Raw genomic sequence first — 21,150 nt, forward strand, 5'->3', positions numbered from 1 at the left:
ATGAATCTTTTTTATTTCCTTGTAAGCATATATTTGGTATTTTTGAGGACTAGTGTGGTAAATTTTTCAGATTTTTTACCCTGTCAGTGGCAGATTCGCTATTAATGAGATGGTTATACTGTTAACGCTATCAGTGGGCATTAAGGCCTTGTATCCAGAGCCGTAAAATATATTATTAAAAAAATACAGGTTCAGTTAGGGATGCACATCGCTCATAAAAAACATCGATATAAGAACATCAATATTTTGAAATATGAATTATCGATTTTAAAAACATGTAAGTTATTGACCGATATATTAATTTTTTCGATGTTTTTTACCACCATTTAAATATAAATATATCTATATATGGCGAATAAATATGCATTTTTAACGAAAATGAAAAAATAACTATATTAATAAAAACAAAATGATATTATTTTATGAATTTTTATACAATTTATTTTAACATTTTTTTTTCGGATATTTATTAATTTTTAACAGAAAACAAGTTTTAATTGAACATTTTTTATTTTTAAGTTAATTTCTTTAAAATAGAGTTTAAAAATAACAATTTTAACAACCTGTAAGCGGTTTCTCTCCTAGGTGATTGTCGCTTCAGCTTCTAAGAATAACCGTTCACTGAGTACCGAAGTTGCCACGATAGGCAAATCTAGGCAAAACTAGACTATGGAGCCCCGGAAATAATCCCTTCTTATCATCCAACCTCTCCAACGCGTCTCCTTTTATTAGAGTGACAGGTGATGACATGTTTGTCTGAAGGCTCTGTCTATATAATCTAAGTCGGATCATATATAATATAACCTTTAAATAAAATTTTATCCTTTAAAAATCATTTAGTAAACTAAAACAATGAAATAGAGTATAGTTATATTATTATGGACTAATAATTATCTACTTACGTTCAAATAAGTACACAATTATGCATCAGATTAACTTTACTTTATTCTTTTATTTAGTAAGTAACTGTTTATGTCTATAGATATAGATCACGGACGAGACGGAAAATGACGCTATGATTAAAAGTCGTTCATAAAACATCGCTCATGAAGAACGATGTATCGTCGATGTTTAGACTTTCAACATCGATGTAAAATCATCGATGTTTATGAACGATATGTTTGGAAAAATCGACGTATCGTTTACATCCCTAGTTTTAGTGCTCAGTTTAATTTGTATTACTCGTTTACTTCACGTCATTTATTTTCTGTCCGTGTTTATCACGTGGTATTTTATTTGAGGTTGATTTTAATTCATTTTGTGGTTAAATGTTTAAAATCAATAAAAATGAATTCCAAAAAAGTGGCGCAGAAACCTTCATTGTCTTATACAGCTAGTCCGAACTACAGGAAACCTCCAAAAACTGCTAATCCGGTACCGTGTTATTTACATATTCTTTCTTTTTACATAATATTTATTCATAAACAGTCCCTCACAAAAACAAATTATATTACTTTTTTATTGACTGATTAGTAACTATTCAAAAATGCTTAAATGTAACTTGTAAAAAGTATTTCTCTTTGAAGTTTGTTTCACATTTCATATAATTTAAATTTAATGCTAATCTTTGTGAAGAAAGAAATGAAACGTGTTATTATTATTAGTATCTATATTATATTAATGTTTTATAACAGTAGGTGAGATTTGTAATTAAAATTTTTCTTTGTGTCACTTTTAGTCTCTGCAATGTCTTGGGGCGCCACACATAGACTCGTTCAATTACATGGTTGAAGATGGCCTTAAGGCTGCTATAGCGGATTTAATACCGGCTGAATTTGAAACGGCTAATGGAGAAAGAGTAAAAATAGTCATAGAAGATGCTGGCTTCTGTAAACCCAGCGTTCCGCTCAATGTAATTGGTGTAAAATCAGGAACAGTTTTTCCAACAGAATGCAGGCAAAGAGCAGCAACTTACAAAGGCGAATTTAAGATAAGATTGACATTGAGTATTGATGGAAAGAATATGACATTGGATAAGTCTTTGGGAAGTCTCCCGATTATGGTTAAGGTAAGATTTTGAACAATATTAAGAATATTTTGTAGGAAGAATTAAGACAGATTGCTGTGTTATTATACTTATTCAATATTAAATCTTGATAACTATTCTTATATCCACGTTTTAGATTTTGATTCTTACCAAGTAATTAATATTAACACAAAATAAATATAAATAACATTAAAATAAATAATGTGCCTACATTGCACACATGCATGTACATATACTCACCTTAGTAATATCAAAATGAATGTATGAATCTAACTCAAAATTAACAAAAGAAGTTTTAGCAAAATATTTTTTTTTTATACACTTTATTGCACTAAGTAAATTTTCTAGATTCAAACCTAACTTTCTCAGCAGCTAATTCATTGGGGTCAATTTTAAGCTAGAATTTCTCTAAGCCTATGCCTAAAATTAAAATTTAATTCCACATGAAAATCTTTAAGGATTATAAAACTATTTTTTATTAGATTTGAAAATATTATAAATTTAGTTGCCATCCATAAAACAATAACTTTAAGAAATAGTAGTTCACAAAACTGAAATTAAAATATTAGGTTAAGATAAGTTTAAGAGAAATGGCACTAAAGTATTGGCCCCATTATTAGTTGTAAATACAAATTTTAATTCCAAATATTGGTATTTTTTTAGTCCAAGTTGTGCCATTTAGCTGACATGTCACCTGAGGAGCTGATTAAACACAATGAACATCCAGATGAGTGGGGAGGCTATTTTATTGTAAAGGTAAGATATATAAAAATTTTAATTTTTTTAATAGCTGATAACAGAATGATAGTCCTGTCCATGCAAGAGATTGTTAGTAATTAGGTTTAACAGGTTCATTGTTAGCAATATACTCCATCAAGTCAACCTCCACATAGTTTCCCCTGGAAACTATAGTGGTTAATTCCCATTGAATTTGTCATGAGAGTCCAACTGACCTGCTTTCATTCTTACCATTACACCTTATTGTGTATACCAATAGTTCAGACAGGATTATTATTCCATTTTCATTCATAAAAAAACTGTCCCTATGCTATCATATTTGCTCGCAGGACACCAGTGATGATAAGGGATTTTAGGGATAGTAAGTGAGTATGAAAGCAATTGTTTAATTGTATTGAAATTATCAAGGATTAACCACAATGTTTTCTTGGAGGATAAGAAAGAAACAGTATATTGTATTATACCTCTGTAACTTTGCAATGCCCAAAAACATTACCCAAATTTCTATCTCAAATCTTTAAAAAATGTATTTCCAAAAAATTCTATCAAAATTAAAAAATCAAATAGATTTTTACTGAAATTTCACAAACTAAGAAATTTTTATCCATTATTGCAAAAAAAAAATAGCCAATCAAGTCACCATGCACAGATTTTGAGTTAAACTTTCAGGAACACAACTATGAAAATCGCATCCAATTTGGTGCAGGAATATTTGTATGAAACTGGAACAAATAGACAGCCAAAATTTTTTAAAATATTATGTAGACTACTATTCTTCGTGCAGTTACAATTTTATTGTATTAGTAACAATTTTATCTAACACAAGCTAAAGCTTTTATTTATTATACTATTTATTTCCCAGGGTCATGAGCGTCTCGTTCGAATGTTGCTAGTGACTAGAAGGAACTATCCAGTTGCTATCAAACGATCTTCATGGAAGATGAGAGGGGATTTGTTTACTGACTATGGTATACTGACACGTTGTGTTAAGGCTGACCAGACCAGTACAGTAAGTGTTTTTTTCTGCCTAGTGCTGTGGTTTCAAAGGAATTTTCTCCCACGAACGCTCAGGCTGTAGAATGAGCACCCTGCTGAGGTTTTCTCTAGTGACTACAGTATGGGGTTCTTCAAAAAGGGTATATATATTAAGGTTTCTTCAGGATCGGCAACATACATGTGACACTCCAATAAAATAAAAAAGGAAAAATAATGTTAACTTTTCTAGTGAGGCACCAGTGAGTGATGATAGGTGAAAATGAAATTGGGTCAATGGACCTATTGATACATTTTTCAAGACTTAACAGTAATGGAAATTATAAGAACATTATGTTAGGTTTCTAAGACTCTTTTGTGAGTTATTTAACTCGAAAAATAAAATCATAGATTTGTAACTTAATATCTAAAGAAGAAGTTTGTTTTAATTGCTTGTAGTAGAATTTAAATTTAACAAACTGTAAAATTAAACATCTTTTTTCAGACAAATGTATTGCACTATTTGCAAAATGGTACATGCAAGCTGATGTTTTCACATCACAAAATGATGTATTATGCTCCTTTAGTGTTGATCATGAAATGTTTAGTGGACTCGCCAGATCACTACATATACAGATTACTGCTAAGTGGAAAGAAAGATGATTTGTATTACGACAAGTGAGTATAATCTATTTGTGTTTTCATATTAGCTCCACTAGATATAGTATTATAGGTTCTTTACAAAATATTATACTTGTAAAAAAGAAATACAGCAATTGGTTTAAAAACTTGTTAGATAAGGTAGAGTTATTTTTGAAAGACATCTCTTTTAACCAGCAAGATGAAGTGAGAGAAAAAATAATTAACAAGTAATATAGTGGAGGACAATGACCTCTATGAGGATGATGATAAATTTAGTGGAGGCAAATTGCATATAAGATAAAAAGGAACATATAAGATAAAATAAATTCAAAGTATATAGAACACTAATAAAATAAACATACACAAATAGTAATATTTCATTTTATATAGAATATTTTATTTTAAATATATATAATTTTTTTATGTATATTTTATTGTTTTTATTACACTGTGTACCTTAATTGCAGTTGCATTCGAAATATGCTCCGAGAACTTCATGAAGAGGGTCTCGATACATCAAGTCAGTGTCGTTCGTATATGGGACGGATGTTCAGACAAAAACTGTATGAGCTTCCACCCTGGACTACTGATGAAGAAGTCACTGACTTTCTTCTGGATCGCTGTATTTTGATAAATCTGTCTAATCACGAGGATAAATTCTATAGTCTTGTATTTATGGCGCAGAAGCTGTATGATGTGGTGCAGAATAAATGCAAAGTAAGTATTTATTTAAGATTTTTTGATGTTTTAGAAAATTATTAGATACGAGTGGCTCAAGACCCTTGTGGCAAATATGTGGATTGTTTTTGCAGTACGTTAGTTATAGTAATAATGCCTGCTTAAAATTTTTAAAAAATTGTTTTATCTTGTTTGAAACTTAAACAAAGTAATGGTAAAGAGATTAGGAAAATCGCGAACGAATCAATCGATATGTAAGTTATCGCTATCGTATGCCAGGCAAAGAATGAGACAGTAATGTCTGGCGTCATAACTCTTCTCATGTGTACATAATTTTTAATGTATCTAACTAGAAATTTGTTTGCTACTTGTCTAAGGGGAGCTGGAATTCTACAGAGTTAGGTACAATAATTGGAGTATCAAAGATCATCAAGCTTTTAAATATATTTGAACATTGTCCACACATACCAGTTGCAAATATTCTCCATCAGACAGTGTATCAAATAAACATTAAGTGTACCATTGTGAATTTGTGATCCACCAGGTAGAAGGTGCTGATTCTGTAATGGTACAAGAGGTGCTGCTAGGTGGTCACTTATATCTTCAAGTGTTGAAAGAGCGACTGCAGACCACCATCAACGTAATAAAGATGCAGTTGATGAAAAAAGATAACAACGCCAAGAAACTCAACATTAATATGGTAATATTTTTTATTGTTACCTTAATTTGTTCTATTACATTTTTGTTTTGTGACATAAATATCACTGTCTGTATATAATCAAATACTCTGTGTTATATCGATAATATTATAGTTATATTTTATATAAGCACGTAGTTATATTATAAATAACAGTATAAATAAATAAAATAAATCTAGTACTGAGTATTTGATTATAGTGATATTTATGCCACAGTTTAATATACTTGTTTTTAAGAGATATATGCGGACTATAGAAGTACGATCTACCAGATATTTAAATAATGCTACTTTATAGTGTATACTGCAGTAATATCGCTTGAGTTCCTAAGGAGTAAGGAATAGCAAAAGGCTCCTAATGTCACAAGGGATACCCATAAACTACAGCAATTACGTACTGGCACTTGTTGCTTGATGGCACATTAAAAAAAAGTTATAGTGGTTCATTATACACAGGATAAAATCAAAATCAAGTCATAATGCCATTCGTTATTAAATATATATTAGGAGAGAAATTACGTGTTACCATACTAACTTACAGCTGGATGCGCTTCTTAGTATCGCAGACTTAAAAAAAAAATATCGTTTTTCGACTCATATTTCTTTGGTGAGTTCAGTTTCACTGGTTTAATTGATGCTTATAATTCCGATTTCATCCTAATTAGAGTACAAGTCGTTTTCTACTTTTTACAGTCATCACTTTAATTGATTTGTCGACTATTACTAGTAGAATTAAAAAAAAATTATAATATTGTTCACAGGCCCAAATACCTCAGCTGATCCGCATGGCCGGCAACCTAGAGACTAAAATGGAGATGTTCTTGGCGACTGGCAACGCGCCCTCGAACAATATCAGTCTCACGCAGTACAAGGGACTCACCATCGTCGCCGAGAATATTAACAGAATGCGTTACATGTCACATTTCAAGTGAGTATTTTTGGGGATAATCCATCACATATTATAGATTTACGATTTTCAGTGAATTTTTTTACAAATTAATTATTCATTCATTAATTTATTGCGTTCTACGATATTAATATCAACAAAAGATCTTAAAAATCACTAAAGTACACTGTACATCCTGACGGACATAGCTATTGGAAGCAAGGAAGTCGTTCGAGAGGAGGATCTGTTAGTAAAGTGACAGAATTTAAATAGCAAATTTCATAATAACCATAGAGTGAAAAATTCGAATTCCGCAGCTCCTATCCTTAATTTAAGACTTATGGTCTATGACTTAAGAAACTCGCTATTTTCAAAATGAGAATTAATAACAAAGGAAAAAGGATAAAAGAAAAAACATACATATGTTGAAGTCTTATTGCAAAAAGTTTTAATATCTTATAAAGCTAATGTACATGTTGATGTGTTTTTATTTCTCCTTTACGCTAAATTCTCAATTTGAAATAAAAAAAAAAAACATTGAAACATTTTACAGTTAAAAGAACTTTGTAAATATTTTTAGTTCTTATTCAAAAAAGAATATAATTAATAATAAGTAAAAAAAGGCTTTTCTAGTTCCCTTTTCCAGATTACATTAAAATTACTGGATGCCTTAACAATTGAATTGAGTTATGCCATCTTCACCATGAGTTTAATATAGAATGTCTCCCGCAGGTCGATTCACCGTGGTGCATTCTTCATGTCGATGCGAACTACGGAGGCGCGACAGTTGCTACCCGATGCATGGGGATTCGTGTGCCCGGTGCACACGCCCGACGGCGCACCCTGCGGCCTGCTTAACCACCTCACTATGACTGCACAGGTAACCTTCGACTATCACCTTTTCCCTGCTTTCTCTCTTTCTGTTTCTAGTATACTTCTTTTTCAAGATGGTATAACATCAAGATCCGGGGGGAAAGGGATTGTTAGCAATGGAGTTTAACAGACCTATTGCTAACAATATGCCCTATTAGGTCGACCTCCACGTGGGTCCCCCTGGAAACCATCGTGAACAATTCTTGTTGAATTCGTCACGATGGGCTAACTGACCTGCTTCATCTTCACCTATCATCCTTCACTGGTGCCTCGCCGGTGTATACCGATAGCGCGGGTAGGGTTACCATTCCATTATCACCCATTAAAAAAAAAAAAACATCAAGATCCAGTCCTTATTTGTGAATCAAGGAATATAACAAAGTAACGTAATTTAGTATACAAATATATCTTTCGGGAAAAGTTAAGAGATAATACATGCAATGGGATAATACTGTAAATAAAATATTGGTTAAGACTAGCATTACATTGCATATAGCATAAAATCGGGTCAGTTGCAGGATCTGTGAAAAGGCTTATACCTTGCGATTGGTAAACTTGGACCGAGAAGGAAATGTTATATGTTATTCTTATTGTAATTATACAACTGTATCATTACATTTATTATTTGTCTTGCTTATTTCCTATTTTTTATAATACAAATAAAGTATACTCATTCATGCTTTAGGCCAGGTCTCTTACAGGGTGATTTAAGGAGGAAAGAATTGTTAAGAATGAGGATTTATATCCATACACACATATCCATTTCTCAGGTCGACCTCCACGCGTTTCTCCCTTCATCGTCGTAGTTCTTGTGGATTTTGTCATGATGAACTAACTGATCTCCTTTTATCTTCACCTATTACTTCATCCTACCTCTATCATTCCTCACTGGTGCCTGGTCAGCGTGTACCAATAGTATACCCTATATATCAATATAATCTTAAGACGATACCCATGCATGGAAGATATTTTAGAAAAAAATATATAACCTTAATAAGAGAAATAGCTAAACATTTTTTTTATTTTTGTATATCTATAAGTTTGTCTGTCAGTCTGTCCGTCTGGTTTTCACAGTTGAGTTCCTGAAGGTTTAACATAAAAACTAGTCTATGTTTTATCTTAATACGCTATCTAGAAATAGTCTATTCCATTGATTTTCCTATTTCCGAAATCATAAGTTTAAAAGATGCCGTATTATATGTCGAATTAGGTATATGTTAGTTAAAAGTTAATAAAATTATTGAATGTATATTAAAATATCAAGCATCCTGCTTGCTATGGCTGTGATTTTTTTTTATCACGGATTAATATCATATACAAATTAAATACAAATGAAATCGGAGCTAGTATCGATTGATACTATATTTGAATATTAGTATAGATTATAATAAATTTTTAATATAATAAATTTTATTTACATGATGGACAGATAACGCAGCCTCCTGATCCAAAGCTACTGGTCTCACTGGTAGAGGTGTTGAGAACATACGGTAAGTTTATAATTTATTCAAATTATTTCTTTTTAATAAAAAATCTCTAATGAGTTTAGTAATTTTTAAAGAAGATAGTGTACACTTTTTTAGCCTAATGTTCAGTATTGTACTTGCAATATTTTTCTACACTTTGCATATTTAAATATGTGAAGTATAAAAAAAAAAGAAAAAAAACTGATTACATCTGTCATAAAAAAATAAATTTATGATAAAAAATGTACTGATTGTCATAAAATGAACAGAAGTGACAAATATACATTCTCTTGTGAATGTGGTAATACCGCTAAAATATTTTCTTAAAAAAATCAGCATAGGTTACTAGATTTCATCATTACATAATAGGCATGGTCCCGGCATAGAATAGGCCACTCCTTCCTTTCCTATGGATGTCATTAGAGGCGACTAAGGGATCTTAATAGTAGAGTGATGGGCAGCAGCGTTTCTTTTGAAACATCACTATAAGCCTAACTACGGTTGTAAACCCGCCTGCCAAGCGAGTCAGCTGCTGGCGAAACTCCCTTTACGGGGAAGGCTTATTCCTAGCAGTGGATAGTTAACGGCTGATATGATATCTGTCATTATCTAATAACATATCCATAGACTGCCATAAGAAACTGTCCTGAGCCACCTGCATTCACTGACTCCCTGCAATGCATTTGAGGTCGCCACTCCATGTAATGGAGGACTTCAGGTTGATAGGGTTGTCACAAATTTATTCGTATTATGCTTACTTTAATGTCTTTAGCTCGCAAGGTCTATACTAGCCGCCAGCTCATTAACGTATTATTATTGAATTCACGGGAGGGGTAGGATCTAGTACTACTTGGATACTATAAAAAGAAAAAAAAAAACTAATACTATTTTCGATACAGGAATGGAATCAAGACACACAATAGCTCATAAGCCGCTCGAGTTCGACGTTTACAAATACCCCGTGTTCCTCGATGGCCGAATGATCGGGCACATAGCTGAGGACATCGTCGCCGAATTAACTACGTACCTCCGCACGCTCAAGGTCAAGGGCGAGGAGTTACCCGTCACGACGGAGATTGTCTTTATACCCAAGAAAAAAGTGAGTTCTTAAAATGCCTTATCATTATCTGTTATTGATTATAATTTTAGCTGTACCCGACAAACGTTGCAGTACCGCGTAAAGTAAAATTATTTGTGTAGGTTTTTTTTTAGATCAGCAGCCCACGCGGGCGAACCCAGAACACTTTCCCAAAGTATTACCATATTACAATCTGATCAATGGTTTAGGAACGCATGGAGGATAAATATACAAACATTAATTTTTATTCTTATAGGTTTAATATTATTATTATCGACATGAACATAAAACACATTACAAAAAAAAAAATCATGACGCTGACTATCAACTTCTAATTAATGGGGGGGGGGGGGAGTGTTAATATGACGGGATCCGTTTTCCCCACGCATATTAGAATCGAATATGGGAACACTCATAAAGTTGGACGCTTTTTGGTTTTTATAGTTTTATATTTGTTACTTATTTATTATCATAAGTATTGAAATAAAATTATATAATCAACAGATTTGTTCACAATATCCGGGCGTTTTCCTTTTCACAACCGAGGCTCGAATAATGCGGCCCGTCATCAATTTGATCACAGGACAAATAGAGCTCATCGGCACATTGGAACAGGTGTACTTGGACATTGCAGTTACGCGGGAGGAATACATTAAAGGTAGGATATAAGAATGTAAATAATTATAACTTAATTTTGATAAAAAAATATGCAGTTAGTTGGTTTTTATGCAGAGGCAACGAATTTACAAAGAAAGTGTATTAAAATTTAGAATTGAAATACAGCATTAAAACATTTCAATTCTCTTTAATCAGTTAAGAGATATATTATTTTGATTTAATATAACTTTGAATGAAAAACAAGCCGACGGCCCACTTGATGGAAAGTAGTAACTATCGCCTATAAACTTGAACAGTACCATGGACATAACAAAGTATACTGTGTTGCCTATAATACTCTTCACGAGTTGCCATTCCTGAGGACTACGGTGTTATTCCTCTTGTTTTTAATTTTTTAATAGTAAAGAGTTTTTAATCTACACTCTTATAAAATTGAGAGAAAACTTTTTAATATTTGTTATATATTGAAGTCTTCTCGTACTTACATAGTTGTCATATTAGTACGATTTAATATGAAATATTATTCATTTCTTAAAATTTCGATATTTAAAATATATATGAAAAAAATAGGAATTCGAGTTTGATTTAAACATTATTTATTACATTTATAATTTCAAATATATTTGTTTCTGGCATTAAGCACTTGGACTTCTATGCGTACCTTATTTAGTATTAGATAAGTATGTATGTATTTAGTTTCTTTTACATTCAGTTTCTGTTTTTTTAGGCATAACAACTCATCTGGAACTGTCGAAATCAGCTTTTATGAGCAATTTAGCACAGCTGATTCCTATGCCTGACTGTAATCAATCACCACGGTGAGTATAATTTAATTATTTCAATATTTTTAATTTTATTTATTTAAATTAATCAATAAGGCTAGCCTATCCACATTACTTATATCTTAATCTCCAATACTTTATAAGTATTTTTATTTATATTAGTATTTATATTTTACTTACACACACACCACACACTGAACGTTACACATTTAAAAATTTATTTAACTGTAATCTTCTAATTAAACAATAATTTCTTTTTTTTTTCTTATTTATCATCATGTTTATTATGTTTGTAGCTTAATGTTGTTAGTTCTGCATCAACAAATACAAAGTATTAGTTCTTGTGTGTTGGAAGGAACTGGCTTACAAGGCACAGGTTACCCTAATTTGTAAGCTAGGGCAAAAAACATGTAACTGTGTAACCCTGTATTTGTTAATAAAGTTTATTATTATTTTTTAAATTTCACTAAAATTCTCATCTCCCCTCTTAAGGAGAGGAGATGGCAACTAACCCCCGGCAGAAGCACAGTCGGCCGGGGTTCAGGGCCCCAGGGAGAGAAACCGGCGTACAATGCGGGCAGAATCTAAGAGCACCGCTTTCTGCATCTTTCCCGGGAGTGAGCCGCCTCGGAATCCCAACCGTCTGAGATGTTGTTCCAGACTGGTTGGGATAAGACCGTTCACCGACATAACGATTGGGATGATTTCGGTAGATGTCACCCCCCACATTTCGGTCACCTCGTGAGCCAGGTCGAGATATTTTCTCTTCTTCTCGGTTTCGGCTTTCACGAGGTTCTCGTCATGCGGTATGGTGACATCCACCAAAAACACCCTCGAGAGTGCCCGATCCATCACCACGATATCAGGTTTGTTCGCAAGAACGGTCCTGTCCGTGATGATGGATCGGTCCCAGTAGAGCCTTACGCTGTCGCTTTCGAGGACCGGCTGGGGCTCGTACTTATAGTACGGCAACCTCTCATTCGCGATTATTATTATTATTATTATTATTACTTAGTTAATATTTGGTTAAAATGTAACCTGTAATTTCAATGTTCGTGGTCAAAAAGGAGTGTAACGTTGTTAACCGACTTCGGAAAGAACGAGGTTCTTAATTCATTAGTATCTTTTTCCGGCTATGTTTGCTACTTCATAACTCCGCCAGTTATAAACTGCTTTGAAAATTCTTTTCTAAATGCCTAAACTGATTTAGATGTATGTGCTATAATTATAATCCTTACATCATTCCGAGTGACACTGACTATGAATTTTTGACAAGGCAATGTTTTTTTTTTTATTTGCAGAGCAATATATAGTTGGTATTTATTTATTATTATTTTACAGTAATATGTACCAGTGTCAGATGGGTAAGCAAACGATGGGCACACCAATCCACACGTGGGACACTATGGGCCCCGGCAAACTATATCGCCTGCAGTCGCCAGCGACGCCACTGTTCCGGCCCGCACACTACGATGACATGGGACTGGATGACTATCCAGCCGGGACGAATGCAATCGTCGCCGTAATATCTTACTCTGTGAGTGTTCTGTATCTATATTAAAAAAAAAAAGATTTGTTTGTTTATTTATTTACTCAAAAATTATTGTAACGATTTTAAAAGTTCTTTCACTTATAGCTACATTAAAAGCAAGTAATATGCGTTCTGTATTATTTTCAAAATTCTATCTTTTTGCGTGATGCCGGGTTGCATTGCTAATTATAAATAGATGCGAAACGTAATGTCTAATTATGAAGATATTTTTTTTTAATTAATCAATGTATTTATGCAGTCAACGTATCAGGGAGGTATGATAGGTAATGATGAATTTGTAACTTATGATCTATTTACATGAGTCTTCAATATTTATATTCACATGTTAAAGTACGTATCTATATATATTTATAACGGGAATTTTGTGAGCTTACTGTTGTAAAATATTGTCCCTGTGTTCACAAAATGTGTTTTTTTCTGAGGCGTAATTTCTTTAAAACTATTCTATAGTTAATTTCAATTTGATATATTAGCGAATTCCTTATTCTAAGAATCAATATCAACTGGATTTGTAATAGATTTAAGTCTCAATTAATATAAATTTAATTTATGATGATCCATAAAACAGTAATTTCCTGAAACTCATAATATTAAATTAACAGATATATTTAGAGAAATGGTGTCTCACAATTTATCTTAATATAAAAAAAGCATTATAATATATTAATTTTATTCCACAGGGATATGATATGGAGGACGCAATGATAATCAACAAATCAGCATACGAACGAGGGTTGGGGGCCGGATCCATATACAAAGCGGATTTTGTAGAGCTAAAAAACGCTAACTCATACTTCCAGCGAGACCCTAACAAGCCTGAGCTCAGTCAGTATATAGACTCCGATGGTTTGCCATCGGTCGGTGCCAGGATAGAGCCGAATGATCCGTTTTACTGGTAAGTTGATACAAGAATTTTTTTGTTGCTTCCAAAAGAGGTCATTTTAAATTTATTTGTATTTTTATTACTACTTATTTTTTTTTATTACAAACTGTTATTTAACTTGCAATGTATTTTAGTTTGCTTAAGTCAAATCTTGTAGCCTGAATTAGAATCACTAACTGGTATTCATTTAGTTCAAATTTTGCATACACCTTTGGGTCTGGTGACAGTATATTATGCAAATTATAATATTCTCAAAATGGCCACCGCTACAAAATGGCGGATGGTGTATTTGTCAATTGTCAATCTATCTCTTAAAGAGTAGATAACGTTAAAATAAATAACGTAATTTTAATACACTGCTACCAGTAGTTTATAAAAGCTTGTTTTTGAAAATATATTTAAATAGATGTGTTAGCAATTTAGAATGGTAAGCCACAGTGGTAACCGTTGCCTATTAACATGAGTGGCACCATAGATATATCAGAATATTCTCTGTGACCATAGGGGAATGGTGTCCACTTATTATTAGACAAACTGTAAACTTGATTACTAATGTTGTGGCACTTTAAACAATTCTCTGAATGTTTTTCTTATAATTCTTTATTGTACACTCGCTGTATCTCGCGGCGTCATGCGCGTAAATTATTGTATAAAGTATCCTATGTACTCAGTTGGATCATATGTACTCATGCACCAAAATTCCATTCAAATCCCTTCAAATATTTTGTTTTTAATTTTTATGCAATTTAGAGTGGCAAACAAGCTGACGACCTACCTGATGGAAAGTGGTCGCCGTCGCCTATAGACATGAGCAGTACCATAGACATAACAGAATAAACTGTTTTGCCCATGATACCACCATGCATTGCCATTCCTGAGGACTTAGGTGTTATTCCTGTATACCCTGTAAATAACATATATTCATCAATCCATCGTTATAAACTTTCATATTTATAATAATAATAGGATAAATATATAAAAAATTTTGGTTTAAATATTCCAATTTATTCCCATTAGTTATTATGACGGCGATAAAAAGGATTTTGTGGTATCTCGGTACCACGGTAAAGAAGATGTGTTCGTGGACAACGTGAGACTCTGCGGGGACTTCAACATGAAGAAACCACCTACAGCTTGCGTCGTGCTCAGAATACAGGTTGGTCGGCATAACGGAATGTTTTAAGTTTCTTCTCTTAAACTTCATCAAACTCTTAATTGCTCTTCTAGCCTATGGATCATTATATGAATATATTGTTTATAGATAAAAAAGTTTTGACTATTTTTTTTTTATTTTTTTTTATCAGAAGAGAACTAGGAAATTCGTGATTATAAATTATCTGCACTATTTCTTATAATTTTTTAATTTTTGTTTAGAGTACAAATTACCATTAACTTAAAAAAACATTTAAAAATGAATGAGTTAACAAGTTGTCGATGTGATTATAAACATATTAAGAAATAAATAATGCATGGATTACTAGTTTTGTGCAAAAATTATGTAAGGTAATAATAGTGCTTGAATTATCTTAATACATTAAAAACCCGTGCAGTGATGATGATTAACCTGATAAGAAATAATTAAAAATAGTGTCTCACAAAAATAATTAACTTCGATTCTGACAAAACCAGTTATTTTGTTTTAAAAATTAAATTAGTGCACCGATTTTGATAAACTTTCTATGAGACCAGTTTATAAATATATTCTTATAGATCAAAAAAATTAACTTTCAAACCTGTTTACAACTGACGGAGTTATGAGGTAATAATTATAAAAAAATACAACTGACTTCAAAACTTTCTTCTTTTTAAAGTTAATTGAAAAAATTAGTCAGTTAGTCTATTAACTTATTTTTGTTTTCAGCGTAATCCAACAGTGGGCGATAAATTTGCATCTCGTGCTGGCCAGAAAGGCATCTGCTCTCAGCGCTGGGCGGCCGAAGATATGCCATTCACGGAGACCGGGCTGATACCTGATATACTGTTCAACCCTCACGGCTTCCCCTCGCGTATGACAATCGCCATGATGATCGAGTGCATGGCTGGCAAGGCGGCCTGTATACATGGACATGTGAGTATTGTACTAATATTATAAAGAGGAAAGATCTCTTTTTTTTATATGTTTGTTTATATGGAGTGCATAAACTCAAAAACTACCAATTTAAAAAATTCTTTAACCCGTAGTAAATTGTGTTATCAGCAAATACCTATTATAGGGATATATGTATAAAAGGGATTTTATATGCCCCTCCAAGGGGAGGCTTATGTTCAGCAGTGGACAGTTAAGGGCTGACATGTTGTTGATGATGATGATGATAATAAAAAGCTTTTCCAACAATTACTAATTTGTAATTGAAATATTTGATCTGAAACGCGGTAAATCATAATAAGAAGTAGATTTTGCCTCGTAACAAGCAGTTTGAACAACAAAAAGATTTAAAGCTGGAATCGTTCAATAAGTAATGTGAGATTAATATAGAAGTTAACGCTATTGATTTTAAAAAGAATTGTGGAAATGTAATCGAAAATCTTTAATTGCTATATTTTTGAATCAATTTTTCTCTCTATTAACTTAAGTATAATTTATTTATGTATTAATGTATTAAGTATGTCAAATACTCTTTAAGATTAGGATATGATGGGGCTGACATATCCTTATAATATAATAGGATAAAAACTCTAAATAAAAAGATAAAAAAAAACGTAATCGAAATGAGTAATTGAATTAAGAAACTCTTTTTGCTTACCACTTAAAAAAGTGCGTGAAAAGGTTTTTCAGGTATTGGTATAAATTAGCTTTAAAATAAGAGCGAGCACGACAGGTCATGGAAAGGACGCTGTGTCACAGGTTTTTCTATCTGGAAAAGCTCGTCTCTCAATAATAATAATAGGGTTATGCTTGTTTGCGAAAAAAATATATATATTGAAATTGTGATCGTGTCTCCACTAGGTACACGATGCGACGCCATTCCGTTTCGACGAGAAGGACACCGCGATTAATTACTTCGGGCGGCTACTGGAGCTGGGCGGGTACAACTATTACGGCACCGAGCGTATGTACAGCGGCGTCGACGGCCGTGAAATAGAGGCAGATATCTTCTACGGCGTCATACACTACCAGAGGCTGCGGCACATGGTCTCGGACAAATGGCAGGTGAGTGTGGTCTAAGAATAATATAAGAGCCTCGATCGTATCTCGTAAAAAATAAGAGTAGAATATGAAAAATATGGAGAACATTTAAAATAGATTAGACGATTATACATCGAAAGTATGTTTCTAACTAATGTTACTGTATATAAATTATAATAAGTATTAGAAATTGCATTAGGAATAAACAAATTATCATAAAAACTAAATATCAAAATGGAATTACAATATCAAACTAAAATCTGTGTCGTTTACGCGGTGATAGGACTTTGCGGGAAATTCAAGAAATTATATTTTTATAAGAATAGTGACCTTTCCTACGTTATAGGTATATATTAGTGAAATACTAATGAGCGATTGATGGAGATGAAATCGGTTCAGTTGGTCCACTAATTCACTAGGAATTAATCAGGATAGTTTCCAAGAAAAAGCGTGGCTAACCTGACAATGTCATTCTGTATGTATTACTGTTAATACAGGCACTAGCCCTGTAGGTTCCGCCATAGAATAGGCTATCCCTTCCTTTTCCGTGGGTGACGTAAGAGGCGACTAAGGGAACTTAATGATAGAAGAATGAATGACAACGGCCCTCTTAGAACATCACCAAAAGCCAAACTGTAGTTGCCAATCTGCCTGCCAAGTGTGGCAATTACTGGCAAAACCCCTCTTATAGGGGAGGTTATGTTCAGCAGTGGACTGTTAACGTCTGATAAAATACAGATACTGTAAGATGAAGTTGTTCAATAAAAGTATGGTATCATAACTACTTAGATTACGTAGATAGAGTGTCTCCATACAAATGCTTTGAGAAAGGCGGGTCAAGTTTTTAATATCATATATAATATAAGAGGTCGTTGTATGATTTTGAGATGGAATAAGTTTGGATCATAACTGTAATCAGTAATGTAATGTACATCTATAAAAACGTTTACTTTATCTTACTTTTAAACGATGATACAATGTAAAGTTGGCAAACTGCGTATTGATAAATTTTTGTATTGTTTTCTTTTTAATGGTTCATTTTATGTTTGCAAACTGTTATTGTAACTTATAACAAATAAATAAATATAATTTAGCGTGATAAATAGTTATGAGGATTCCTTTATAACTTCCATATTTATTTTATCTTATAAATTCTGCAGCTTTTTAATGCGCAAAAACTTATTTATTAAATAATTAAAATATAGATACATCAAGATACATTGTGTGCGTAAGTGTATAGAACATTAATAAAAATAAAAGAGTCAGCTAATTGTTAAAAAGTTGACCCGTTTCTGAGATTCGATGCTCTATCTGTATAATCTAAGCATAACTAGTGGTGTGGCGATATGCATACATGGTAGTACATGTGTACGGCAGGTGCGGACAACGGGCGTAACGGACGCGCTCACACGCCAACCGGTGAAGGGCCGTTGGCGCGGCGGCGGTGTGCGGCTCGGCGAGATGGAAAGGGACGCGCTGCTGTCACACGGCGCCACCTTCCTGCTGCAGGACCGCCTACTGCATTGTTCCGATGAGACTGAGGTACTTATACTAGATACCAGAGGAAGACCTTGAACAAAACTCGTCTGTGTGTACTACTGCCCCACTCATGTTTCTGCCCTGAAACTTGAAAGCTGTTCTTGCATGGCTGTGTTATGTTTTATATCTATCGTGTCTTATATACGGTTATGTCGTGAATAACGTGAACGGTGCTTATGAATAAGGGCTGCTATTGAGACCGAAACTGGTCGAGCAAGCTCGACGTTAATATATGAGTAAAGCCAAAATTGAATAATCATAAAGTTGAAACCATGTGACAGCAGTGCTTGCATCTATCTGCTGCTGTCGATTGGATGGATGAGATTTGCTTTGAAACTTAGAATGGCAAACAAGCTGACAGCCCACCTGATGAAAAGAGGTAACCATTGCCTATAGACATGCACAGTGCCTAGTATCACGACAGACCATATTGCAAAGCCCATATGCCCCTCATGACTAACCATTCCTGGAGACTAAGGTGTTATCCCCCCGTATCCTGTAATTTACTACTACATAGCACCCTTCTATTCAAAAACTTTCTTTTTTATAATATTTATTTACCTAAAAAGGAGATATTTAGTTGGTTAAGAAATGAGACTTCTCAATTTTCAACGGACTTCAAAAAGGAGATTTTCAATTAGGTTGTTTTTTTTTTTTTAATTCTGTATATTGAAAGTTGAAACTAAAACACCTCTTTTTGGAAAAAGTGGAAAGTTGCATATAGATTATGTTGATATGCTGCACAGCCACTACTTACATAGCATCAAATAATTTCGCATTACTGGCAATTTTAAATTTATTTCTGGGACTTGGTTGTGGGCAGTAATGAAAATCAAGTATACAGTCACTATTGTAGACATTTCCAATCTTATAAAATATTTAAAAGATATTCCTATATCAGGTTATATATAAAAGTAAATTTTATTTCAGGCAGTTGTGTGTACAAAATGTGGCACACTACTGGCTCCAATTGTGGGCAGGATGGACGGCAGCATGAACACTTGCAGGCTGTGCCGTGAGGGCGATCTGGTCACCGTCAATATACCCTACATTTTTAAATTTTTCGTAACCCAATTAGCGGCTGTTAATATTAAACTTAAGATTAATTGTAATAACAATTTGGCAATAAAAAGTTCTTGATACTATAATAGTATATCGAGATGAAAAGTTAGGCCTATTTTACAAATACTATGTCTATTGTATATAAATTTGAACTTATGTACGTGAGACGTCTCGTTTTAACGAATGCGACTAATATAATTTATACTTTCTGCATTCACAAAAATAAAGTTCCTTTTGTTTTCATATATGTATTGTCTTTTATTTCTAACTTGCGTTTTGCATGCTACTTCACGCACGTATTTTTGTAAATAAACTCTTCCAGATGATGTATCAAAATAAAACATAAAGTATGATGCATTTAAGGTAAAACCTTCAGGAACAAATGTGAATACCGCATTTGATTTATTTTTTAATTCCATTCAGTTCTTTTTGCATAATGTCGAAACAAGCATAAAGATAGAAAAAATCTAAAAATTGTTTTTTACATGTCTTATAAAGAGGTTTTTTTTCAGATTCGGCAACACGTGTAATTACAGTAATTGCATACCATCGGGTAGGACGTATGCTTGTTTACTATCTTGGTGGTATAAAAAATTTAACCTCTTTATACTTGACAGCTCTTGAAAAGATAAATTATTACGACTTAAAAACCTCAGCGGTAGTGGGTTCGTATCAATCCGACATCAGAACTTCTTATAAATTAATAACTAAGCAGCTTTCTTTCTTACAGTACAGGGGAAAAAGTTAAAGTAGGAATAGCAACGTATAAGGTTTGCACAGTACAAGGGACAAGTGGGTCTAGGTTTATGTGGCTTTTATTTAGTTAAAATAAATAGTAAAAAATAATAAACAGTAACACTTTCCGCAGGTATTGTCTTTGCGCACTGAATAGACTACCATTTTATGAACACATACGTAAAAGCCCCAAGAACAAGAACTTACATAGAAGGAATGATAAAATAAAAACTACATCATATGGTAGCCTCTTTTCTTCTTATGAAAATATAATTAGTAAAAAGAAGACGAAAGATACACCATCAGATTCTATTTTTGTCTATTCATAGCAGACTAGTGTATAGAAAATGTTTAATATGTTAATTATTTATCAATAACAAATTTTATATTACTAGATTATATATTCGACAACGTTTATGTAGAAAGTATGCAAGCAGGTTGTATCTGAATTTGGTAGGATTATACGGTCGTAATATTTGATTTACAGTTTTTATTTTAACATTCCTTCTATGTAATTCCTTGTTCTTAGTAAAAGCCAAACTCTGTGTGATATGAATAAAAACACTATTCAGACACTAAATAATTGGGATAGGGTCAGGAAAATGAGGATATATAAAGAATAGTAGCAATACATAGTGTAAAACTACTACTTATTACGTCTATGATAAAAAATAAGCTGAGACGGTGAAAGATTCGTGGTTTCACTCCATGAATGATAAAGAAGGTAGGAAGGTGTCGCCTATTCTATGCCGGGACCATACGGCCAATGTATAAAATAGATTATTATAATACAAAATGTAACCTTAGAATTTACAAATAATTATAATTTTCTATT

General features: G+C 32.9%; 1 protein-coding gene across 1 annotated transcript; it reads left to right on the top strand.

Annotated features, from left to right (window-relative positions):
- Positions 1-1,167: 1,167 nt before the first annotated feature.
- On the top strand, positions 1,168-19,827 carry LOC113514347 (DNA-directed RNA polymerase I subunit RPA2). The gene is made up of 20 exons (XM_026898414.3): positions 1,168-1,374; positions 1,679-2,008; positions 2,651-2,743; positions 3,588-3,734; positions 4,203-4,375; positions 4,807-5,056; positions 5,562-5,717; positions 6,476-6,642; positions 7,333-7,480; positions 8,903-8,963; positions 9,839-10,038; positions 10,522-10,675; positions 11,363-11,453; positions 12,759-12,954; positions 13,650-13,864; positions 14,870-15,008; positions 15,714-15,920; positions 16,800-17,003; positions 18,357-18,521; positions 19,449-19,827. Exons 1-20 carry the CDS (start codon positions 1,288-1,290, stop codon positions 19,656-19,658), a joined length of 3,393 nt encoding a protein of 1,130 aa, XP_026754215.2. The 5' UTR covers positions 1,168-1,287; the 3' UTR covers positions 19,659-19,827.
- The last annotated feature ends 1,323 nt before the right edge of the window (positions 19,828-21,150 follow it).

The sequence above is a fragment of the Galleria mellonella genome, unplaced genomic scaffold (assembly GCF_026898425.1).
Source record: "Galleria mellonella isolate WM207_F2 unplaced genomic scaffold, CSIRO_AGI_GalMel_v1 utg270, whole genome shotgun sequence".
NCBI lineage: Eukaryota > Metazoa > Arthropoda > Insecta > Lepidoptera > Pyralidae > Galleria > Galleria mellonella.